The 17,357-nt window shown below is 42.9% G+C and overlaps 1 protein-coding gene across 7 annotated transcripts in view; it reads left to right on the forward strand.

Moving 5' to 3' along the window:
* The window catches only part of LOC147111119 (serine/threonine-protein kinase WNK2-like), a 204,809-nt gene that overhangs the window by 56,073 nt on the left and 131,379 nt on the right, over window positions 1-17,357 (forward strand). For all 7 annotated transcript variants that reach the window (XM_086001680.1, XM_086001682.1, XM_086001683.1 and 4 more), the window contains exon 2: window positions 13,067-13,239. In XM_086001680.1, coding sequence (XP_085857806.1) covers window positions 13,067-13,239 — 173 coding nt within the window. The remainder of the gene's footprint in view (window positions 1-13,066; window positions 13,240-17,357) is intronic.

The following is a 17,357-nucleotide window of genomic DNA, read 5'->3' on the forward strand; positions in this document are numbered from 1 at the left end:
TAGGTCACTTGTAAACTTAAAATGAAGCCTCCAGGACCAAAAGTTCATTGTGATTCAGTAGGTTTAGTTACATCAGGAAAGCGTCATTGTCATAAGATCCCTCTTACAAACATCTACAGTTAATTGGTCTCTGTCAAAGAATGAGTACAAACAATGTGAATTTTGAAGAGCAGCACTTCTCGTACAATGTAATTAAGTAGGCTACTGATGCATCTATATTGGAAAGCATTCTTTTTGCTTGCAAATTTTCCAACAAAAAGTAGGCATTTTGTTTAGAAGCTGGAGGTCATATTGAAGAGCTTTGTGCTCTACTGTGGAACACATCTCTTTAGTGTATAAATAATGCAAGCAAATACTTCATTGGTAATGCAATACATTGTTTCAAAAAGCTCAGTTGGACAGTATTTTAGCATCTAGCTTTTTATTAACCTGAGGACTATCATGGCATTGCTGCATCAAAAACATATAATAGAAATTTAATGCTGTTCTAGTAGAATCCAACGCTCCAAATTATTTATCAACATGTTTGATTTTTTAAAGAATTTCAACTTAGTTGCATGGCAGGATACGAATTCCTCACTAAATTCCAGATCAAACTAGATTCAATAACTTTCTTTTATCCACTCTTTCTGTTACTGTCCACCAAACCTTTTTTTATGGGAAGAGGAAAACTTTCTGCCACTGAGTTATGTTTAAATTTTAATCCAACAAAATTTTAACTTTACATGAAGAGCACCATTTTAGAACCTCAGTGAGGAAGTATTCAGCAAATAACTTTAAATATTGAAAGTATCATATATCACAACATAAAAGATTTTCAACAAATGGCATTAATTTAGGGCATTAAAGATTTTCTGAAACAGCAAAAATATAAACTGAAAATAGCCTGTGGTTATAACAAATATGAAAGTAACATAACTACCTCAGGTTAAAAAAAATGCACATTAAATTAATAGCCTGTGAAATTAATCCCTTGCACATAGCAGCATTGTAGGAGCACGCCTTCATTAAAGATAGGCCCCAATTTACAACACTGAGTGTACTGGCATGTTTACAGTACTAACCATGTGAAACTGCTCATGCATTTTGAATTTTTAGGAACATTTTCTTTTATAGAACGGGCAGATTAAAGCAATAACAATGGCTTCTCATACAACAAACAGCACCAACTACAGCTACATCGAGATAGTGAATACAGTTCTTGAAATGTTAGCTTTCAAGTGGAAGAGTGTAATTGCAGAGTTTATAGAGGCAATTTCCATTATGAATGTGGACATAGGAATTTATAATGGTAGAAGTTGACAGGAAGTACTCATGTACAAGATTTTTAATATTGTAGATATATATTTCTGTTTCTCATACACATTTCCAGTTGGGATTTAGTAATGCGTTTGTGACTGACTATGGTAACACCTGCTTCTATAACTTTTAATAGGTAGCGCTAATGTCTACTATTCAATCCTAACGCCACTGTTAAGACTGTAGCGCAAGTTGTCCAGGTCCGCCCGCCTGCCATTTTGACAAACAGCTAAAAGATGTGCTGTTTCCTCTGACGAACCATGAACAAGGCCCTGGGAGATTAACCAGTATTGATGTTACAAGTATGAAAGACTGGCACAAGTGTGTTTTATGGCCTGTGGGCATAGGTAGTGCTTGATGGAACATTAAAATAAGATTAATAATATTTAATATTGGCTTTAAAACCTGGATGTCCGACTCTGCTCAGTCTCGCCTCCGATTCAGAAGATTGTGGGTTCAAGTCCCACTCCAGAGACTTAAGCACGTAATCTAGGCTGACAATTCAGTGCAGTCCTGAGGGAGTCAGGCCAACAAAATGTCAGTAGTCTTAACATCTTGGTCAACGATGAGATAATGGCCTGTAACTGTTAATTTTCTCTCAACAGCCTGCTTATTTTAATGCATGACAATAATTGGAAACTACATTGTCATCTTTGCCCAGGAGGGATCTGTGTAATAGTTTATCAGAGCTTTCCAGCTGTGAGTCGACCATTTTAGTTTTTAATAAAGCACTTGGTAACCATTTTAGAACTGCATTACCTCCACTTTTAAAAGACACAAGTACAAGATTCTCATGCCAATTGAATTGGAAATTCTATTTTGATGTACTTTGCTCAATGAAGGAAAAAATGTCTACTGGGCTTGACGAGGTGCAAAAATTTGAGACTCATTTTGTTTTGGGGGTGGTGGGAGGCGGTAGAATGCATAAGATAGAGGGAGGATCATCTGATGGGAAGGCATAATGTGTAGATATGCTGAAAGCTTTGTTTTCTCTTGAGCCACTGGACTTTCATGGCTTTGCATTACAGTCTCTTACTGGATGAGAATGCAATATATAAATATTTAATAAATATTTGAAAAATGAAATTTTTAAAGAATATGGGGGAGCAACCAGGAGAATGGGATTTAAGAAGATAACTTTGAGGATTGGTGCAGGTGTAATGTGCCTAATGGTCCTGTCCTTTTTATATATTTAAAAAAAAAAATTTTTAATTCTTCTTTGGGTGTAGGTGCCACTTGCACACTTAATTTCCATTCCTAATTGCCCCATGATGGTGCTGGTGGGCCATCTTGAAACACAAGATATTTTGATTCTGTTCTGTAAAGATTGTTTTCAACTATGTGGGTTACGAGGCCACTTCAGAAATGTTAAGAGTCAACCACATGTGGATTGGACTCATTTGTAGGCCGGACCAGGTAGGGATGGTAGATTCCCTTCCCTGAAGGTTGTGAGCCAGTTGGGTTTTTATAACTATCTAAATGGTTTTGTGCTGTATAATCATACAGTTCTCTAACAAAGCACCATTATACAGCAATGATGGATGAGGATGTTTGCAGCATTTTGGAAGACCACATAAAGTCTGGTTCACAGCCTGGGCAAAACATCTCAACATTTAAATTAATTGTTGGAGGTTAGGAGAGAAGTCAAAAAAACAATTAGGAAGGCAAAGAGGAACTATGAAATGAAATTATCAAGGAACATAAAACAAAATAGTAAAATATTTTACAGGTACATCAATAAAAAGGAAGGTTGGGATGGGAATAGGGCCATTAAGGGATAGACAGGATAATACTGTACCACGGGTAACGATAGCGAGATGGCAGAAATATTAAATAATTTTGCTTCAGTATTTACCAGGGAGATAGAACAGGTGGACATGACATTGGATGATGAGATTAGTAATGAGCTAAGTGCATTTAAAATAAAGAGGTGTTGTACCCGTGTGTTAATAGAGACACGGAAGGCAGGAGTTGGTTTCACAGGTGTTTACTGAACAAAGTCTGGAGGTGAACTAACTGATACAACACAATATACAGGCTTATATAGCCCGAGTGGCCATTACCGGCATTACAGTACACAGGCACATAGACTACAATTCCTCCCCTTTTAGCCAACCAGTACATAATATTTTAAGTAATCATTAATTACATGTTACAAGAACAATAATCTACACATTGCTGCAGTTAATCAATTATAAGTCAGTCTCTCTGGAGGCTTCATGACTCGGTCCGGATAACGCCTCGGTGGTGTAGTAGTTTCTGGTGGTGTAGTAGGTTCTTTTGGCAAGGCTGATTTGGCTTGAATGCCAGTGTCGGGTTCATCTGGTTCCAGTATCACCGGATCGGAGGTAGATACAATGGGTATCTCTACTTCATCATTAGGCGTATAGAGTTGTGGTGTAGGTTGTCCCTTTTCGGATGACTCTATGATCTGGTCAGCATGGCGCCTTATTATGCTTTCTCCAATGTCCACGATATACATCAGCGGTCCTAGTCGTGTGCAAATAGTTCCAGGCTGCCATTCCTCGGTACGGTAGTCCCGGGCCAAAACTTGTTGACCTATCTGGAAGGTTCTAGTTGGCCTTTCATTCATGCCTTGAAATTGCCGGTTCTCCACGTCCCTTCTGATGTTTGGCTTGATCAAATCCAGCTGGCATCTTAGGCTTCTATTGAAGAACATCATGGCGGGAGTTTGGTTTGTAACCACATGTGTTGCATTCCTGTACGCCAACAAGAAGTTATCTACCTTATGTTGTAGATTTATGTCTTCATTACCCATGGCCTTTATGGCCTTCTTGAAGGTCTGGACAAACCTTTCAGCTAATCCATTGGTGGCGGGATGGTATGGGGCGGATGTGTAGTGCTTAACCCCATTGTTTTTTAAGAACTTCCTGAATTCTTCGGACACAAATTGCGGTCCATTATCAGAACAGATCTGTTCAGGCAGCCCATTCCTGGCAAATTTGGTCCTTAATACTGTGATGGTTTTTTCCGTGGTGGTGGAGGACATCTTTATTACCTCCGGCCACTTGGAGTGTGCATCAATCGCGATTAAGAACATTGAGTCCACAAATGGACCAGCAAAGTCGATGTGTACCCTTTGCCAGGGAGATGAGGGCCACTCCCATGGATGTAGAGGGGCTTGTGGTGGAGCGTTTTGGACCTTCTGGCATCCTCGGCAGCTCTTGGTCATTTCTTCGATGTCTCCATCGATACCTGGCCACCATACAAACGCTCTGGCTAGGTTCTTCATTTTCACTCCACCCAGATGCCCCTCGTGAAGCTCCTTTAGCACTTTATCCTGGAGTTTGGGTGGAATCACCACTCTGGATCCACACATCAAGGTTCCTCGGCACACTGACAGCTGTTCTCTTCTTTGCGAGAATGCTGGCAACAGTGGTTCGCCATGTGCTGGCCATCCCTTCACTGTTAAATCGGAGACTCGTGAGAGAGTCGGGTCATTTCTCGTTTCCTTTTCAATGGCAGAATTTGTTACTGGTAGACATTCCACTATGGTAGAGTGAAACATCTCCACTGGGTCTACTGTAGGTGCCTCTTCTACCATTGGCAACGGTAGGCGCGATAAACGTCAGCATTCCCATGCTGTTTTGATCCTTTATATTCTATGTCATATTGGTGCCCCTAGAAAAAGGGACCACCTCTGTAGCCTTTGCGCTGTCATAATGGGAACACCCTTTTTAGGGTTGAATATGGAGACGAGGGGTTGATGGTCAGTCAAAAAGGTAAATTTTTGTCCGTGTAGGGAATGGTTGAATTTCTTCACTCCCCATACCAGGCTGAGTGCTTCCCTGTCGATCTGGGCATAGTTACGCTCAGCTGAGTTCAATAAGCGTGACGCAAAAGCTATCGGCCGCTCCGAGCCATCAGGGAATCTATGCGATAATACCGCTCCTACGCCGTAAGGGGATGCATCGCACGCCAGTCTGATTGGCAGTGATGGGTTGTAATGAGCCAAAACTTCCTTGGACGTGATTAAGTCTTTGCATTTATGGAAGGCAAGTTTACAGTCTTCGTTCCATTTCCAAATTACTCCTGTTTGTAGCAGTTCATTAAGCGGGTGCAGAACAGTTGACAAGTTCGGTAAAAATTTATGATAGTAATTTATCAATCCCAGGAACGACCTTAATTGAGACATTTTCAGGTGCTGGGGCTTTTATGACCGCTTCAGTTTTTTCAGGTGACTTATGCAACCCTTCCTTGTTAATTATGTGGCCATAATATGATATTTGTTTCTGGAAAAATTCGCACTTGGGGCGATTAGCTTGTAGGCCCCGTTCTCTCAGCCTAGTGAGCACCTGCTCCAAATTGGCAAGGTGCTCGTTGTCGTTTTCTCCTGTTACAAGGATGTCGTCCAGGTAGCATTGAGTCCCCGGAATCCCTTGGAGGACTTGCTCCATAGCTCTTTGCCAGATAGCTGGAGCTGATGCTACTCCAAAAACCAGTCGATTGTACTGGTACAGGCCTTTGTGTGTATTTATCGTGAGATACTTTTTAGAGGCCTCTTCAACCTCCATTTGTAAATATGCCTGTGCCAAGTCAATTTTGGTGAAACGTTTCCCTCCGGATAGTGAGGCGAAAATATCTTCTATCCTCTGAAGAGGATACTGTACCATGTGAAGGACCGGGTTTACAGTCGCCTTGAAGTCTCCACAGATGCGAATTTTTCTCTGTTCTTCAGATTTATCATTATTCAACGTTTTCTTCATGACCGGGACGATGGGTGTTGCCCACTCGCTCCAATCTATCTTGGATAATACGCCTGCCTTTTCCAAATTCTCCAGCTCTGCCTCAACTGCTGGACGAATTGCGTATGGCACCGGCCTTGCCTTAAAAAACTTGGGAATTGCCGCATCTTCCACTTTTATTGAGGCGGTGATGCCTTTCAAGGTTCCCAGTTTCTCTTGAAACACTTCCTTGGTGTTGGCCAAGATGTCTTTCAATCGTTCAGGTATGACATCATTATTTTTTTCCTTACTGGTCACCGTCAGTGCCTGAATGGAGTGCCAGTCTAAACGTATCTTCCTGATCCATTCACGTCCCAACAGCGGTGGACCACCATCTTGTAGAACGTATAAATACAACTTCTGTATTTCCTTGCCGTTGTATACAACAGGCACCCTTATTTTTCCTTTGGGGTATACTTTCTGCCCCGTATATGTTTTTAAGATAATGGATGTGTCTTTTAAAGGTATATGCGGAAATAGCCGCTCGTAATCCCGTCGATTTATGATGGTCAGAGCTGATCCTGTATTGAGCTCCATTTTAACTGGGGACCCCGCTATCGTGAGGGTAACCCAAATGGTCTGGTAATCTTCTTTGGCAATTACATTATGTAATTTGAGACAGCTTAGTCTCTTGTTTCCGGAGTCGCTATCGCTCTTCTGGTCTTCAGAGCTACTGTCCGTCATCATTTGTACCTTTTCTGTACTTTTCCTTATTGATTTTTTTTTTCCTGTCCGTGGATATTTTTTGTCCAGATCGGCATACACGTGCAATGTGTCCAATCTTTCCGCATTGCCTGCATGCTTTGTCCTTGAACCAGCAGTCCCTCTGGTCATGGGCGGATCTGCCGCAGCGATAACCTCTCTCGAAACCCTGTGTCATTTCATGGGTGCCGAAGTCCTGTGTCTTTTGCTGTATCTCTGCAGCTCCTCTTGTGGCTGCTTCGTATGATACAGCCATACTGAACGCCTTGTCCAGTGTCAAATCTTTCTCAGAAAGCAGCCTTTTCTGTGTTCCTTCACTTAGGAGACCGCAGACGAATTTGTCTCGAAGAGAATCTGCCAGTCCTGCCCCGAATTGGCAGCTTTCTTAATTCGGTGAGGTAATCAGCGTTACTTTCATTCTTGTGCTGATTCCTCTTGAAGAATTTGAATCATTCTGCTATCAGCAGCGGTGTTGGGTTTAAGTGCTCCTGTAGGGTATCAACAATCTGCTTTAAAATTCTTGTCCTTTGGTTTGGCTGGAGTGATTAAGTTTCGTAACAGCCTGTATGTCTTTGCGCCCATTAGATTTAGAAGTACTGACGCCTTTTTATCATTTTCTATTCCATTTGCTGTGCAATATACCTCCACTCTTTCCACATATGTGGTCCAATCCTCTATCGTTATCGAAAGCATCAATATTGCCAGCCTTAGGCATCCTGGGAAAAAAATGACGCTTCCCGCGCTTTCCTTTCTTCCCTGCAGAAAAAAAAATGGCAGTTCCCGCGCTTTCCCGCCGCTGCTGCTGCTGACGACGCTGTTTTCCGCGTTTTTTTTTTTAATTTACAGGTGGAGACTCGTTCCCGCCAGACTCGCTGGGACTTTCCCCCCTTCTGCTTGGTCCGAACGCCGACCTGCTTTGCAGCGCCGGCCGTCTCCCGAGTGCTCCCCCCCTCTGTCTCTGTTTGCCTCCGCCTTCGCTGCTCGGCCCCGCTGCAGAGCCAGCCGATGGAGCCCCAGCCCGCCGCCCAGGAAGGATTATTGCAGTACCTGCCACCAGCTCGGCTAGCTGGTGAAACCACAGTTTTTTTTTTCTTTCTTGCTTTTCTTCGACTTTGGACGTCTGAGGAATCGATGTCCTTGAGGTGCTGCCGAATTGCAGGTAAGTCCGTTTCCAATTCGTCGCCACTGTTGTATCCGTGTGTTAATAGAGACACGGAAGGCAGGAGTTGGTTTCACAGGTGTTTACTGAACAAAGTCTGGAGGTGAACTAACTGATACAACACAATATACAGGCTTATATAGCCCGAGTGGCCATTACCGGCATTACAGTACACGGGGCTCTTAAAGGCACATACACTACAAGAGGGGATATATATTAAATAAACTAATCAAACTCAGAGGATAAAACCCCTGGTCTGGGCATTTTAAAAGAATCTAGGGAAGAGATAGCAAAAGCATTACTACACATTTAATAATTCGTTAGAAAAAGGTGTAGTGTCCGAGGACTAGTGGCTAGCTAACGTAATACCTGTGTTTAAGAAGGGGGATAGAACATGTCCAGGGAATTATAGACCAGTCAGCTTAACATTGGTGGTAGGTATAATAATGGAATCCCTACTAAAGGAGAAAACAGAAGAACATTTAGAAACCAAAAACATAGTAATGAATAGTTAGCATAGATTTCAAAAGGTCTTGCTTGACCAACCTCATTGAATTTTTTGAATAGGTAACAGAGTAGACAATGGTAATGCCGTAGATGTAATTTATCTAAATTTTCAAAAGGCCTTCGATAAGGTACCCAATAATAGACTAATGAACAAGATCAGTGAATGTGGAGTCAGGGTCAAGTAGCAGAATGGATAACTAGCTGGCTTCAAGACAGAAAGCAGAGAGTAGGGGTAAAAGGTAGCTATTCATAGTGGCAGAAGGTGGGTAGTGGTGGTCTACAAGGATCAGTGCTAGGACCACTGCTGTTCACAATTTAAATTTGCGGATGACACCAAAATGGGGGGATAGTCGATACTGAAGAGGACTGCAACAAATTACAGGAGGACATTAATAAACTTGCAGAATAGGCATATAATTGGCAAATGAAGTTCAACACAGATAAATGTGTGCGGTATTACATTTTGGTAGGAAGAATAGGGAGGTCACTTATTACTTGGAGGGTGCGAGTCTAAGTGGAGAACAAATACACATCACTAAAAGTTGCAACACAGGTTAGCAAGGCCATAAAAAAAATAAGCAAACCAAGCACTAGGGTTTATTTCTAGAGGGATAGAATTGACAAGTAAGGAAGTTATGCTAAACCTGTATTGAACCTTGGTTAAACCACACTGGAGTACTGCGTACAGTTCTGGTTGCCATATTATAAAAAGGATATAGAGGCACTGGAGAGGGTGCAGAGAAGATTTACAAAGATGATACCAGAAATGCGAGGGTATACATATCTGGAAAGGATGAACAGGCTGGGTCTCTTTTCTCTTGAAAAAAGAAGGCTTGGGGTGACCTAATAGAGGTCTTTAAAATTATGTAAGGTTTTGATAGAGTGGAATAACAACAGAAAATGCTGGAAATACTCAGCAGGCCAGGCAGCATCCGTGGAGAGAGAAACAGAGTTAACGTTTCAGGTTTGGGACCCTTCATCAGAACTGGAAAAAGCTGGAGATGTAACATATTAAGCAGGTGCAGAGACAGGGGTGGGGGAGGGTAGGAGGGGAGGAAGGAATAGAAAGAATACCCTGTGCTTTTGTAAGAGGCAGGAAAGATAAAATGTTGCAAATGGAATGGCAAAAATCATACTGCATGAAAAATGGGGGCAGGGATAATTATCTGAAATTGTTGAACTCAATGTTGAGTCCGGCAGGCTGCAAAGTGCCCAATCGAAAGATGAGGTGCTGTTCCTCGAGCTTATATTGAGCTTCATTGGAACAATGCAATAGCCCGAGGACAGAGAGATCAGAGTGGGAGTGAAGCGGTGAATTAAAGTGACAGGCGACCGGAAGCTCAGGGTCACCCTTACGGACTGAACGGAGATGTTCCGCAAAGCGGTCACCCAATCACCGTTTGGTCTCCCCAATGTAGAGGAGACTGCATCGTGAGCAGCGAATACAGTATATTAAATTGCAAGAAGTACACGTAAATCGCTGTTTCACCTGGAAGGGGTGATTGGGGCCCTGGACAGTGGGAAGGGAGGAGGTAAAAGGGCATGTGTTTCATCTCCTGCGCTTGCACGGGAAGGTGCCAGGTGAAGGAGAAGGGCTGTTGGGGGTGATTGAGGAGTGGACCAGGGTGTCACGGAGTGAGCAGTCCCTTCGGAATGCTGAAAGGGGAGGTGAGGGGAAGATGTGTTTGGTGGTGGGATCACGTTGGAGGTGACGGAAATGGCGGAGGATGATCCGTTGAATGTGGAGGCTGGTGGGGTGAAAGGTGAGGACAAGGGGAACTCTATCGTGGTTCCGGGAGGGAGGGGCAGGGGTGAGGGCAGAAGTGCGGGAAATAGAACGGACATGGTCAAGGGCCGTGTCAACCACGGTAGAGGGGAATCCTCGGTTGAGGAAAAAGGAAGACACGTCGGAAGCACTAGTATGGAAGGTGGCATCGTCAGAACAGACGCGACGGAGAAACTGGGAGAATGGATTAGAGTCCTTGCAGGAAGCGGGGTGGGAGGAAGTGTAGTCCAAGTAGCTGTGGGAGTCGGTGGGCTTGTAGTGGATGTTTGTTGAAAGCCGATCGCCAGAAATGGAGACGGAGAAGTCAAGGAAGGGAAGAGTCGGAGATGGACCATGTGAAGGTGAGGGAAGGGTGGAAATTGGAAGTAAAGTGAATGAACTTATCTAGTTCAGGGCGAGAGCAGGAAACGGCACCAATACAGTCATCGATGTACCGGAAAAAGAGGTGAGGGAGGGGACCCGAGTAGGACTGGAACAAAGAATGTTCCACATATCCCATGAACAGGCAGGCATAGCTAGGGCCCATGCGGGTTCCCATAGCAACACCTTTAATTTGGAGGAAGTGAGTGGAGTCAAAGGAGAAGTTGTTCAATGTGAGAACAAGTTCAGCCAGGCGGAGGAGGGTGGTGGTGGATGGGGACTGGTTGGGCCTCTGTTCAAGGAAGAAACGGAGCGCCCGAAGGCCATCCTGGTGGGGGATGGAGGTGTAGAGGGATTGGACGTCCATGGTGAAAAGGAGACGGTTGGGGCCAGGAAACTGGAAACTGTTAAAGTGACGGAGGGCATCAGAAGAGTCGCGAATGTAGGTGGGAAGAGACTGGACAAGGAGAGAAAATAGAGTCGAGATAGGAAGAGATAAGTTCCGTGGGGCAAGAACAGGCTGAAACGATGGATCTACCAGGGCAGTCCTGTTTGTGGATCTTGGGAAGGAGGTAGAAGCGGGCTGTGCGGGGTTGGGGGACTATGAGGTTGGCGGCCATGGAGGGAAGATCTCCAGTGGATACATTTGTGGGGAAGAGTGGATACATTTGTGGGGAAGAGCAAAACTAGAGGCCATCAATATAAGATAGTCACCAAGAAATCCAATAGGGAATTCAGAAGAAACTTCTTTACCCAGAGAGTGGTGAGAATGTGGAACTCGCTACCACAGGGAGTGGTTGAAGTGAATAGTATAGATGCATTTAAGGGGAGGCTAGACAAGCATATGAGGGAGAAGGGAATAGAGGGTTATGCTGATAGATGTAGATGAGGAAAGACGGGAGGAGGCTCGTGTGGAACATAAACACTGGCATGGACTGGTTTCTGTGCTGTATATCCTATGTAATTAGCCATACTGATCTGCAGGGGCAGAAAGGAAAATGTAGAGAAGAAATTAGAGAATTGAAGCTGCCTCTAGGTGGCGAGAGGAAGGAAGACGTGGGGGATGGGGGAGGGAATGCTCATTTAAAGGAACTAAGCGCACACAACATTCTGCTCGTGCAAAGAGACTGTAAGGAAGTATCCCTGAAAATGCCCTACTGAAGCCTAGGAAAACAGTGTTAAGGTTAAGAACCATTGGTATCTGGTTTCAATTAGCCCCATGGCTAAGCACGTCCAGGATTGTTGAGATTGAATGGAGGACTGTATTCTTGCACTAAGACAAGTTTACGTGAATCACTTATAAGGCATTCTTATCTTGTCTGTCTCTGCTCTTATTTAAGACTGAAGAAATTAGTTTTTGCTACTGACGAGCAGATCTAACTTCCATCAAACAATTAGAATTTATTCATTATAAATTCTTGACATGTCTAAGAGCTCCTTGCAATAAAATCAATCACATGATCAATCAGCCATTTGAATATATGGGAAAAGGTTTAAAAAAAATATATAAAAAATGGTGTTTTTGACTCAAAACCAGAATGATGATTTTGAGTGAGAAATAATTTTATAGGCGTTAAGAGGCTTGGATAAATCTGAAGAGTTCAAAAGATTTAAAAAAAGCGAGTGACGCATAGCCTCTTAAGTTATGAATGTTACAGGAAGATTGCAATGTTTGAGGTCTAGCTAGATATAGGCAAATAGTGCATCAATTATAGGTAAGGGTTAAGTTTCTGAGCACAGAAGGCAAGTTAGCTCCCCCTGAAAGAACAGCCATTGAAAGAAGGAAGGCATAGCATGACTACAGACTGAGATTCACCACCCTGATGTCCAGTCTGAGGGCTAAATTATAAAACTGCAGGAAAGCATGAAGCACTAGTGTTTCTTTCTAATAGTAAATGCAAATTTAATGTTAAATATGTCTGATAATCTTCTAAACTAAGAGGTGTGTGTGTGTGTGTGTGTATTTTGGCGTTGTACCTTCAGATCTCTTGTGTTATCTGGCTGCACACCCACAATAAGGGCAGATTCTCAGAAAGGCAGTTTCCAGATTGTGGGTCACAGGCCTATTCAAGCCATTGAGGGTGCATTTACTACACAACTTTAACATTGATGCAGAGTGGTTTCCTGCTCTTGCTGACAAATGGAGTGTAAACCCATGCACACAACTCCTGCCTGATTAGTGGAATTTAAATTTCAGCCAGGAAATGTGAGCAAACCTAGCTGAAACCCGAACTGCAGCTACTGATCTCGGAGTGGCAGCTGCAGTGTGAATGCAAGCTGAGTGAGAATGAGAGATAAAATAGTTCTATTAAAACAGCAAAACTGTGTGTGTGCATGCGTTCGTGCAATCCATTTCACGGGCTTGGCATAATTGGTACATGTACTGCAAAATGATTTAGTTGTATTTTTTAAACAAATGAACTGCAGTCATGTTAAACCATTAATTGTACATGCCTCAATTTATGATTAGATGTTTAACCTGTTCTTCTGTTGTAACTTTCAATATAGGACAGAAAACTCGCAAAGGCAGAGCGCCAACGATTTCGAGAGGAAGCAGAAATGCTTAAAGGATTGCAGCATCCCAATATTGTTCGATTTTATGACTCTTGGGAAAGTACTCTGAAAGGGAAAAAATGCATTGTACTAGTTACTGAATTAATGACCTCAGGAACTTTGAAAACGTAAGTATTTCTTCTAAAATATTTTAATTTGTTTTGGTGGCAAGAAAGGAACTACAGTAATTGTAGTTGCTTTTTTAATAAATTTATATTATTGGGAAACAAGTGATCATCTTGCGTGAAGGGAATGAAGCTGATTAGACTTAAATGGTTATATGCATTATACCATGCTGATAAATGGAACAAAAATCTATTCCACATTAAAATATTGAGTTGTATTGTACCTGCAGGAGGTGCTGTAAACTTAGTTATGACTGTTTAATTACAATGGTGCAGCTCCTGATGTATCGTAATAGTCCCTCAAAACAAACCTCTAAAATCCCATCTACCAAAAAAGAAATCCCATTTATGGGCCCCCAAGATTATATTCAATTATACAAAACAAAAATGTAAAATATAAAAGTGATCAAAAAGTGTCTACCATTGCAAGGAATGAAAATTGAGATCAGAAAAGCAAATAATAACCAATAAACTGAGTTGGCTGATCTCACAGATAAGCTGACCAGCCTGGAGAAGATGAGAGCAACTTGAGCAAAAATCGTAAAACTGTGGAACGAATTACATATTACACAAACCCTCCCACCCAACAAGTCTTGACAACCCCACCCCCACAGAACTGAAACCTGCAACCTGTGCATCCAGAACAGAAATCCAGCAAATAAGCCCCCCCATCCCTTCATTCTGCAGAAATTCAGCTGAACCCCACACACTGAGGACAAATTTGGCCTTCCTCATCCCCTACTAAGGACAAAGCGGTCTTGTCATACCACACTGCCAGTGAGGACAGAGGGAAAACTTGGCCTCCTGTCTCATCCCCACCAAGGACAAAGGCGACCTTTCCCCACGAGGAAAAACTTTTCCTTGAGAGAATCCCCCCCCCCCCCCCCCCACCAAAGCACAAATTTATCCCTGGCCTTCGTAAGCTAAAACTTGCAGCAAACAGCGATTTGCATTTATGTAGTGCTTTTAACATAGAAAAATATCCCAATGCACTTCACACAGGCATAATTGTGGGTGTGGGGATGGGGGTGGTGCAGAGAAGGATTTTGAGCCAAAGGAGGAGTTATTAAGAGATGTGGCTAAAAGCTTGAAGAGAGGGATGGGTTTTAAGGGTCTTAAAGGCGAAGAGGAGAGGTGGTGAAGGTGTTTAGGGAGGGAATTCCAGAGCATGGGGGCCTAGGTGACTGAAAGCATGGCCGTCAATGGTGGGGCAATGCACAAGAGACCAGTGTCCGAGGAATGGAGAGTGTGGGGGTTGGTGGTCGGAGGTATGGGGGTTGTCGGGCTCGAGGAGGCTACAGCGATGGGAGGGGAAAGGCCATAAAGAGATTTAAACATGTGGATGAGAATTTTAAATGCAAGTCATCGAGGAACCTGGAGCCAGTGTATATTAACAAGGACCGGGATGATGGGTGAGCAGAACCTGGTGTGGGATATAATACAGGCAGCAGAGTTTTGGATGAGCTGAAGTTTATGGAGCAAGGAGGCTGGGAGCCTGGCCAAGAGAGCATTGGAACAGTTAGGTCTGGAGGCAACAAAGGCATGGATGAAAGTTTCAGCATCAGATTGACTGAGGTAACAGTTGAGGTGGGTGATGTTACTAAGGTGGAAATAGGTGGTCTTTGTCATGGACAGGATATGGGGCTGGAAGGTCAGCTCACGGTCGTGAGGTTGTAAACAGTCTGGTTCAGCCTGAGATGGTGGCTGGGGAGGGGGATGGAATTGGTGGCAAGGGTTTGAAGTTTGTGATCGGGATTGAAGACAATGGCATTGATCTTACCAATGTTTAACTGAAGGCAATCTCAAAAGACAGAATATTGGACAAGTAGTCTTGCAACATGAGCAGTAGAAGGGTCAAGAGAGATGGCAGAGAAGTAGAACTGGGTGTTGTCAGTGTTCATGTAGAAGCTGACCTCGTCTGCAAATGATGTTGCCAATGAGATGCAATACCACACGCGCAACCCTTGCTGAGAAACAACTTGTGCCTCTTCTAGTCCCTCACAGAAGCAATTCAGCACCGACCCTACTCTGAGCTGAAAACCAACCCTTTGTGATGCCCTCTCCCACTTTCTTTCTTTCCATCCACCTTCCCCCTTCTACTGAGAGGAAACTTGGCCCTGGCCCAGTGTCACTCAACTCTTTCCCCCATCCACATTTGCCCCTCTCCTCCAGCCCTGTCTCTCCATATCTTCCTGACCCCTTCCAGCAGCTGGTTCTCCCACTCTTTTTTTTCTAACTTGCTTGACCTGAATACTACATTTGGTCTTCATTCCCTGTATGCAATGCTATGCGAGATCCATTAGTAGTTCATTGAAAATAGAGGAATTGAAGAGGTTGATTTTTTTTTTTTGACTGGAGTTGATAATTGGGTTTGACTCTGGAAATCTAACGGCAAACTTTTTTAAAATTTAAAACTCCTGTGAGGGCCTTTTCCCTCCAAGTTTTCCAGAATGACCTAATTCAAGCAGTGGTGGAAATCACAATACAAAAAGAAAATACTGCAGATGCTGGAAATCTGAAATAAAAACTGAAAATGCTGGAGAAACTCAGCAGGTCAGGCAGCATCTGTGAAGAGAGGGAAATACAATGCCTGATTGTGCCATAATTTCTGCTTCTGAGTTGCAGGCTGTTTCCCTATCTTGCTCTTGCTGACCAACAAAAGAAGGAAAGGGAAAAAGTGATGGATACCTGCGAATCCTGCACCCAGGCAGGATAGAAGCAAAAATTGGTCAATATTATCTCTGCATTTGGACTGATTTAGGAAGGTTGAAAATTTTCATTTTTCAGAATGAATTCTATTGTTTTGAACATATGACAAAATTCTTACTGAAGGCAATATTATCATTAATTATTTAATTAACCAAATGTGATGCAAAAGGTGTTTGTACAAGAAGTGGCTTTGGTTGTTCTGAATTTTGCTTTGAATGCTCCAGTAATTGTGGGCAGTCATTTTGCTAAATTTTACATTTCATTAACAGGAGGTCATTCAAGTGTGACATTTTACTGTTCAAATTAAAAAAAAAAAAAGTCACTTCAACTGAAATGGAAAATAATGCCATCTGGAATGCAGTTTGTTTAAAATCTAAATAAAGGTCTGTGTGGGGAAAAATAGAGGCTGCACGTCGGGCCAATTGCATATGTTCGTTATGAATGGGCAGCTGCAACTGAAGAATGCGTGAGGGACGTACTATCCAGTGGGTCCTCAAACTCTGTTCTCAATGAAGTGTTACAATATATGTTAGATAAAGTAATCAATCAACCATACTGGTACTTGGAATGCAGGTGCTGAAACTTGTAATTTTCAGTGATTGCAGGGGAGCATTTGTTGGCATTTACTGTTGTATGGGTGAAAGGAAGTTGGTGATTAGATTTCAAATGGTGGACGCATTTTACTCTGCTCATATATGCAACAAAAATATTATAGCTTGTGGGCTTAACAATGAAGCCTTTGGTGTAAAATATTGGCCTGAATTTTGTGGTGGTAATGACGGCAAAACTGTCAGCCAGCTTGATGACATCACTATTGCTGGGCACTGGTGATTCGCTTGATTTGCCCCCAGATTCAAACTAAGGTCGGGAGAGCTGAAATTGACGCCACAGAGATCAGCTTTCTTCGAGGTCAGTGGCGAAGTGAATTCTGGGCCATTATTCCTGTTTTCTTGACCGTAAAATACTGACTTAAGCTAAAATCATACAACACAGAAGGAGGCCACTTGGCTCACTGTGCCAATGTATGTAGGTTTAAAAAAAAAATCAAAAACTCTTAAATAACTGAAATGTGGAATTGGTATTTTTTTTCCAGTTTCTCCCTCCTCCTCTTAAGGTATTGACTCATTTACTGGGGTACATGGGTGATGGTGATCCATCTCTGGTATCTCTTCCCTAACCCAAAACTGCTAAGGCTTGTTGTAGCACACCTACTGCTGCCCCAGGTGTGATCAGCTGACTTGATGGAAGCTCAGAATCAAACTGGTCTGTGGCTATTCAGTGACGAAGATGTTACCTTTTGAAGCATTGGGATGACTGGTTTATTAAATCTTTTTTTCTCTGTGACCTCTTGCACTTGGCTATGTATAGGATCGGTAATGATACAATGTGCAACATTTAATGAAGTGACACTA

Source organism: Somniosus microcephalus, chromosome 11, assembly GCF_052327205.1.
Source record: "Somniosus microcephalus isolate GS21.2 chromosome 11, FLI_Smic_1.0, whole genome shotgun sequence".
NCBI lineage: Eukaryota > Metazoa > Chordata > Chondrichthyes > Squaliformes > Somniosidae > Somniosus > Somniosus microcephalus.